This window comes from Rhinolophus ferrumequinum, chromosome 19 (genome assembly GCF_004115265.2).
Source record: "Rhinolophus ferrumequinum isolate MPI-CBG mRhiFer1 chromosome 19, mRhiFer1_v1.p, whole genome shotgun sequence".
In the NCBI taxonomy this organism is placed as follows: Eukaryota; Metazoa; Chordata; class Mammalia; order Chiroptera; family Rhinolophidae; genus Rhinolophus; species Rhinolophus ferrumequinum.
The window spans coordinates 56,264,443-56,272,547 of NC_046302.1; the positions used below are offsets into that span (position 1 = coordinate 56,264,443).

An 8,105-nucleotide genomic window follows, 5' to 3' on the forward strand; every position below is an offset into this window, starting at 1 on the left:
TTAAAATACTGTTATTTCAAAAAACAAGGTATGTGAAATTAAGTGAGATATTTAACTTTACTGTGCCTCAGTTTTCTTATCTGTAAAATAGGGAGAACAAATATATCTGCTTCCTATGATTAAATGTTCTAATGTATGTTAAATTCTTTTAAAGTTCCTAACATTATATTTATAATAGATATGTAATATTAACTTAGTAACAGTCACAACTAATTCTAACCCCAAATTTCCATATTTCAACTTCCTTTTCTATGAGTCATAAGAGGAGGAAGTACTGCCAGAGTGCCATTTTCTCAGCTTTATCCATCTATTGCTAGAGCTCATTCTTTCTCCTTCTTGTAGTGTGGGACACCGTTGCTAACGGTTCAACCTCAAGCAGAAGCAGAGAGGGAAGAGTCTTGGCCCAAAAATTACAAAAAGAAAAAGAATCATTTCTAAGTAGACATTTTTGAAGACAGTTAAATATAAAGCCTTTTTCTTTGCAAGATCAATCAAAGGAACGAACATGTCCTTTATTTATACGTAAATACTGAGCATACATACCTTTAATTGAGGCAACTCCATCTGTGTGTGTGTGTTGGGGTGTGGGGAAGGGCTGCAAGTTTGGGGTCATCAGGTGCTAACACATATTGTATTAAAACCTATCACTAGACAAAACACTCAACTGAATTTTTAAAAGTCATACTTTTATAATAGAGAGGTGTCTACAAGGGTAATGCCAAGTATGCAGCCATTCCATTAATTTAGACTTCCAAATCATTAAATCAACTGCAAAATAAACTAAGTTGTCGATCTGTTTTTCTTTCCCAGGTGTTACTTGTTCATAACCCTCAGAATTTCCATCCTTAGCCTCAGTGCAGATATCACAGGCATTTGATGCATGGAGAGTGCTTTACATGCAAGGTCTACAAAGCCCGTTTCCGTATGTGTGTTTGCACACTGTCCATCCACCACACAGAGGTGGCGGGCTGGGTAGTGGCCCCTCACCTTCTATGATGTACACGCACTCTCGGTCAGGGGGGTACTTGCTGGGATAGTTGGGAGAGGTAAAGACGCCTCCCTCTGCATGTTTCGTCCAAGTTCCACACTGCATCGACTTCTGTGTTTCTGAGGTGGCTTGCTTTTCTGTTAAAAAAAATAAATAAATAAAAGAGCCATCATCCAATTTTCTATAAAACTAAAAATAGAGAGGACATTCTTATAATACCCATTAGTAAATTAATTTCTAAATGTTGTCTTGGTCAAAACCAATCAATTATACACACTATAAAATGTTCAGATATTCTGGAATACCAAGAATATGGGGGAAAATAGGAAAATGCAAATAAGTAGAGGTGTTCCACCTGCAGTTTTCCAAAGAAACACACCTGTTCCTTTCTTGGTTGCCCCAGACGAATGGAGGATGATTAAACTTGCTACAACTGAAACAGAAAAGAAAAATTAGAAAGAGATAATATTAATACTCACTGAAATTATCACATTCTATAACAACATAACAGAATTTAAAGATAAAATGATATCAAATCAGATTAATTTTATTATTGTGGACTGCTCCAAGTGGATTCAGGACTTGGACAAACTGATTCGAAATGCACAAATCAGGAAACCTTAGAGATGGCTTCAAGAGGTAGTGCCAGTTAAGAATGGATGAGACCCAAATTCCTTAGGCAAAGGCCTGCTTCAAGACTAAGGGGCAACATTGTAATCTTAATGTCGGGGCTACAGTAGGATTTCAGGACCCACACTAAGGGGACATTGATGAATGACTGTGCTAATATCTCTAAAGGAAGAGTGGTGACATTAGGTAAAAGGATGATAAGGAGAAGCAAACAGTGAGAAAGGACTCCAGGACTGACCCTAACACATTGCCAATGTTGTTGTATTTTAGAAAAGATATGCTTAGGCAAATCCTATGGCTGGAGGGAGAGGGGAACAGAGAAAAACATGAATGTGGATGGGGGCATGAGACAGTATTATAAAAACGTTCATTATAAAAATGTATTACCGAGTGACCACGTCCTCGGCACTTTCTATGCTATAAAATTAATATCTTCTAAACTTAACTGTGATTTAATATTTAGTATTTTCCAGAAGTAGATTATTAATTTGACAAAGGCGATTTCTATAAGCATTTTATTGAGTCAATTTTTCAATATCAAAAAGAGACTGATCTGTAATTTAACAGTAAATCTGCAAAGACCATTGTAACCTGAACTTCTGTTTTATGTCTAGTCTCGATTCACCGGACACTTTTACAAAACCTAAACCTAGGAATGTATTAAAGTAAGCTTCATAGTTTCTGATTTTCCCTCTTCTACTTTGTTTGTTTGTTTTTATCTAAATAGCTCTAAGTTCCATTAGGTGTATAATCATGTTTCCACTTCAAATGAAATGGGGAAAGGGATGTTTCTGATTTACAAGGACTTCCTAAGCTCAAGCTCACTCCAGGGGCTTATTATAAATGTATGCCTAAAGAGGGTGCCGAGAAAAGTATCTGGGTCTTGATATTAGCATCTGAGAAATTGTATCAATTATATTACTTTGTTCTCTTGCCTGGTCATCTGCTTTAAGATGAAAACATTAGTTGTTGTTATTGTGTGTGTTTAAATAGAACAAAACCTTGTTTTAACTTGCCATAATTCTGTACCCACACAGGCAAACAGCCATCAATATCAGGACATATGTTTGGTGTTTTCTTTACTCTGTTTTTCCTGTTTTTAAGGAATCACGTTATGGAACATGTACTATAATGAACACATCAGCAAAACCGGTCTTTTAACTGCGTGGCACAGGATTAAGACTCTAATCCTTGCTTTATAATGTGAAATTCCCACCACACATTTTCTCATATTGCCTTTTGCTTGATGACTTTTGACACTACTTCTCTCCAATTCTCCCCCCATGGCTTCATGTGTACCACAGGATCCTACCTAAAGCAAAACTAGAGGTGTACTGGCCAGAAGGTTGAGCCCCAACCTCCCCCAGTCTTCCCCTCAAGCGTTGCGTCCAGGTGTACCCCAAACTACCTTCTGGAGGGGAATGTGGGCCCGCCGAGCTCCAGGAGCCCCTGAAAGAGGAATATGCCCTCTGGTCCCACAGACTGTCCACCCGGCTGTCGCTCCCTTTCCACCTGCGCCCTCCCTCGGGCCCACTGCCCGGCCGCTGCCGCTCGTGCTCAGCCCCGAACTACCGGCCATCCCCGGGACCTCCCTGCACACGGAGAGGCTGCTTTCCTGGGCGGGTGTTGAGATCCGGAGACCAGTGACTGTGCGCCGCCCCCAAGTCCCGCTCTATTATGCTGCAATACAGAAAGTTTACACCTGCCCCAGACTCGCGGGGACTGCGGGGTCCGCGGGAGAGCGGTGGCCAGGCTTTCCCCCCGCGCCTCCGGCCACGAGGGAGGGGAGGGCGGGCGGGATGGCAGCGGGAGCGGACCGGCGCGCTGGGAAATACTCACTGTGAAACAAACTGCGTCCATAGATCATGTCTGTTCCTTACACCAGAGGATCCGAGCTCCGCTAATTCCATTTAGAGACGGGAAGACGTCCAGTGGTGGCCGACAGGATGGAGTCGAGAGATGTGAAATGTGCCAAGCAAGAACGAAATGAATGGGGGAGCGAGAGAGAAGGAAGAAAGAGATCCGAGCCCACACGGCAGAAGAGCCGAATCCATGCGTCCTCCGCCCCGGGCTCGCTCTCGCTGTCTCACCGCGAAGCCAGCATCCCCACCATGACGTTCGCATCACACCCGGGCGCCGACCGCCACCATCAGCACCGCCGGCGGCAGCACCCTCCTCCTTTGCATCATCGCCGCCGCAGCTGTCAGGAGGGCACGCGGGCAGTCGGCGCGCGGGCGGCGAGCCCCGGGGCGCCCGGAGCCAGAGCCGGGGCCGGGGCCGGGGCCGGGGCCGGGCGGCGGGCGGCGGGCGGCAGGCGCGGCAAGGCGGGGGCCAGTCCAGACCGACGGCAGAGACGGAGCGGGCAGCGGTGGCGACTGGGGCGCGCTCAGTCCCCAGTTTCATACACCACGAGCAGCAGGTCGGAGCAGCCTCTCCGGGAAGATGTCCAGCAGCAGGTCTCCTCTGTCCAGCCCTTGGGGATCTTCCGCTGAGGCATTGAAGACAGGAGGACAGGGTCGGTCATCGGCTCGCAGGGCTCCGCGCCACCTCTGCTATCTTGCAGACAGAGGAGCTGGTGGGTGGGCGTCTGGGAGGAGGGCTGGAGGGTGGTGAAGAGGCACGGGGGTGGCAACGGGGGGCGGGGAAAGGAGGGAGGGGGAAGAGCAGGAAGATGGCAGAGTTACCAAGTGGGCGCCTGAGTCATAGCCGTGGGCTTTGCGACCCTCCAGGAAGCAGGGGACCAGGGTGAAACTGGGCAGCTCTGCGAGGCCGGCGCCCCCTGGGCTGGTGCGCGGCGGAATGGGGCGGCAGCAAGGACATCACACCCGCTGGGATTCTGGGGGTGTGGGGTGGGGAGAGGAGGGGGAGGGGGAGAGGACCCGGCGAGGATCCGTCACTCGGCCACTAGGCGAGGGGGCCTGAAGGGAGGAGGCGAATCCCGAGCTGGATCCGTGAGCAGTACATAAGGCGTGCAACGGGGAGGAGCCGTCATGTGCAAATACCCCTGGGGTTTATTTTTCACTTTTTAAGGGTTAGAAATCGCAGTCGATTTCGTCTCCCACCCCTTACATTCCATCTGTCTAGAGGAAGTGGGCGCTCTCTCTTCTGCGGGGTGAAGGCTTTGTCTTGGAATCGGAGCTCCAGCTGGGAGACGAGGCAGGGGCGCGCTGAAGGCAAAGGAGGCAGGAAAACTTTTGCGGTTTATCTCCCGGCCTGATGCGGAGGTCGGTCCCACCAAACTGCTCCTGCAGACTCGGACTACTTGCAATTTACCTTCACCCTCCCTTAGAATTTAACCCCCCCAAGGCACACAGAGATCACCTCTTACACACCCCAACAGGCACCCACGAGCTCGCGCTGCTTGTTAAACTGAGGGCGGGGGCGGGGGGAGAATTGCCGAGGAAACAGCCCCGGAAAAGCCCCAGCTTATAAAACGCCAATAAATAAATAAGAAAGAACTGTAAACAGGAGCCGGCAGCAGAGGCCGGAGCGCTCCAAGGTGCGGGGGCGTCTCTCCCGGGCGCTGCAGCAGCGCTCCCCCAACCCCGCTCCCTCCTGCTTTCCCAGCCGCTGCAGACCCCCGCGCACCCACCCTCTGCCAGCCGGACCGGGGGCGTGCGGAGGGCTGGCAACCCAGGACCCCAGGGGCGCTCAGCCGCCGACGCCGCGCCCCTGGTTCCGCAGCAGCCGGGACCCGGGCTCGGGTTGGAGATGATGGCGGGGAGGGGATGGGAACAGGAAGAACTAAGAAAGGTGGAAAGCCGAGAGACGCTGTGGTGCTAAGACTGGGGTCACCTCAAAAGGCACAGGAGAGAGGAAAGCGTCCAGAGAGGGGACCGGCGAGCGCGTGGGCCCGGCCTGCACCTCCTGGCACCTGCTGCTGCTGCGCTGGGTCGCCCACGCGCGTGTACGCGGGTGGGCCGGGTGCTCGCTGCCCTGCCCTCGTTTCCCCCAGCAAAGCGGCTAGGAGAGTAGAGGTCTCCTGCCAGTCATTTGAGATGAGGAGTATAAGGTGACCCCAAAGCTGGAGGGGATGCCCCAGTCCCAGACGCAGCCTCCAAGATTCCTTCCACAAAGCTTTCAGTTCCCTGATTCTGGGCAGCTGTCAGTTCTGGATGGTGGGAAAAGTTAACAAGTGGAGAAGGGCTGTGTGTGTGTGTGTGTGTGTGTGTGTGTGTGTGTCCATCCACTTCAGGAAAGGCAGACAGAGCAATGGGAAACAGAACTGGAGCGAGAGAAGGGCAGGCTGGCAGAGACCGCGCACCCACAGAATGCCAACTCCACCAGAACTCGCGCCTGCGAGTGGAGCTACAAGCCCGAGAAAAGAGCCCGGGCTGAGCGGATGGATGGGAAGCCGCGAGGAGCGCCTCAGAAAGCCAGTGTGTGTCTACCCACGCGTGTGCTTGTCAGAGGGTCCAGGGGGAAACAGGCAGAAGGCCCCGTGGAGTCATGTGACCCACGTGTGATTCTTATGCCAGCGTGGGCTCTGGGGGGAGGTGAGTGCCAGAGGAGCTGAGAAAGAAATGTCCCAACTGCAAAGAAACAAAAACGACCAAGGGTCGTGGGACCGCTGAGTAGATAGGTAAATAGATACAAAGGATGTGGCCATCAACAGGGGCGAAAGGGTCCTTGAAAAACTGCCAGTGACTGATGCCTGATCACAGTGGAGTTGAAATCTTTAAGATTGCATATTTTTAAAACCAGAAATACATCTTCTTTACGAAAATAATACAGCCCTTCAGTGACACAGTGAGGACGTTAAAAATTATCTTAAGGAAAATTACTGTATTCCCCAAGTGCAATGTGAGCAAGACAGGATGGAAATCTGGTCTTTGCTAATCCGTCCAATCAAGTATGTCTAACCTTTCCCCTCCTCTGTCAGGTCAGTTTCTGGACCCACAGATTTTGTTACCTGGCCAAGGAAGTAGCAACGGAAAATTTGCTGGGCAAGTGGTCCTTGCATCAGGAGAGAGGAATCCAGGAAACTCAGGAAGGAAATCCCAGGGATAATAAAAGAAAGGGGACTCCAAACGTTTTGTTCTTGCCTTCATTCCCCCTGTAACCTAGTGGCCAGTATTTCTGTGTTTGAAATCAAATTCTCATAAACAGCATGTCTTTGATCTCTGAACCCCAGTGATCTCCGCGGCAGTGCCTGGGCTGTAGGGTTGCACTTGCAATCAAACCTCAGGGCTGAGGAAGTGAACGTGCAAGTCCTGGACATGTCCATGCCAGACGCACTCACAGGTGCTGTGCCCACTCACCAAGGGACTGGGACAGGCAGGTGCTGAGGTTTCTCCAGGGTTTCCCTAATCCTCCCAGGTGAGGGTTGCAACTTTTTCCTTGAAAATCCCATTTATTTTCTTACACAGACATGCACACACGCTTTTAACCACCTTCCACTTCCTGCTTGCTTGGCAAACTGCCTCCCCACTTCTGAGTTCTGAACCATCACTTGCTAAGTAACGCTACCTCCCTAATGGGGACCCGTGCAATCATCTTTCAGAGAAAAAAACGACATAAGGGAAAAGTCCAGCTTCTCTAAGGGAAGGTTATGCACTCATATGAGTATGGTCTGATATGCAGATGGATTATTTTGATAGGAAGAGCTTATACACCAAGAGCTTCAACAAATGAAAGGTGCTGTCTTAGAAGAGGGTGCTTGGGCACAGTTCTGCGAGGCTAGCACTGGAAAGGAGACTACTTGCAGAAGTTAAGGCAAAACTAACACTTCTTGAACCCAATTAAAGTGTCACTGGTGTTCTTCAAGTTTGCACCTCATAACACTGAATGGTGAAAAGAGTTTCCAAAACCTTAAACAGATCTGATGTAGGACACTGATCTTCTAATGCAAAAGCAGCTAGGATTTGTCTACGTACATGTAGTTCTCTAGAGAAAATGGGGAAGCTGCAGGCCTACCGGGGCACTTGTGTGACTCCATCTGCAGGATTGGCATCTTCTTCAAGGATGATTTTCTACAACTGCAAGAGGTAATGTTACAAAAAAAAAAACAAAAAAAAAAAAACAAAAAAAACAAATAAAATAGTGCTTCTTACACATTCTATATTACGATAGTTTCTTGAAAATGTCTAAATAAATTTTTATTTATTTACATAGTTGTGAGCTATAAAGTTATGTTCTTAATTTTGTTAACTGAACAATATACAAGTCTTAATGTTAGTTAATCGAAACATGTATTCATAAATAATTTTCTGCCAAATATTGGAATGTTTTTAAAAATTATTGGCAATGCTGTAACATGCAAAATTGGTTTTAAGCACTATGGGTGCAGCCATTTCCCTTCAGCAATCTCTAAATGTTATCACGAAGATAGAACGTCTTCAAAAAATAGAAGAGAGTTAAAATCTTTGAAACCTCACATCTAAACAAGACAGGATAGTTAATGCACATGACTAGAGAAGTAGAACACAGTTTTCTTAGAAGTACGAATATACTATGTATTGTTAGGTATCACCAGACTATTAGCCTC

General features: G+C 48.3%; 1 protein-coding gene across 4 annotated transcripts in view; it reads right to left on the minus strand.

Annotated features, from left to right (window-relative positions):
* NETO1 (neuropilin and tolloid like 1) overlaps positions 1-3,768 on the minus strand; it is a 77,351-nt gene extending 73,583 nt beyond the window's left edge. For all 4 annotated transcript variants that reach the window (XM_033135633.1, XM_033135632.1, XM_033135634.1 and 1 more), the window contains exons 1-3: positions 3,458-3,768; positions 1,368-1,421; positions 988-1,125 (exon numbers count right to left, since the gene is read on the minus strand). In XM_033135633.1, coding sequence (XP_032991524.1) covers positions 988-1,125; positions 1,368-1,421; positions 3,458-3,485 — 220 coding nt within the window. In that variant the 5' untranslated portion in view covers positions 3,486-3,768. The remainder of the gene's footprint in view (positions 1-987; positions 1,126-1,367; positions 1,422-3,457) is intronic.
* Between the last annotated feature and the right edge of the window lie 4,337 nt (positions 3,769-8,105).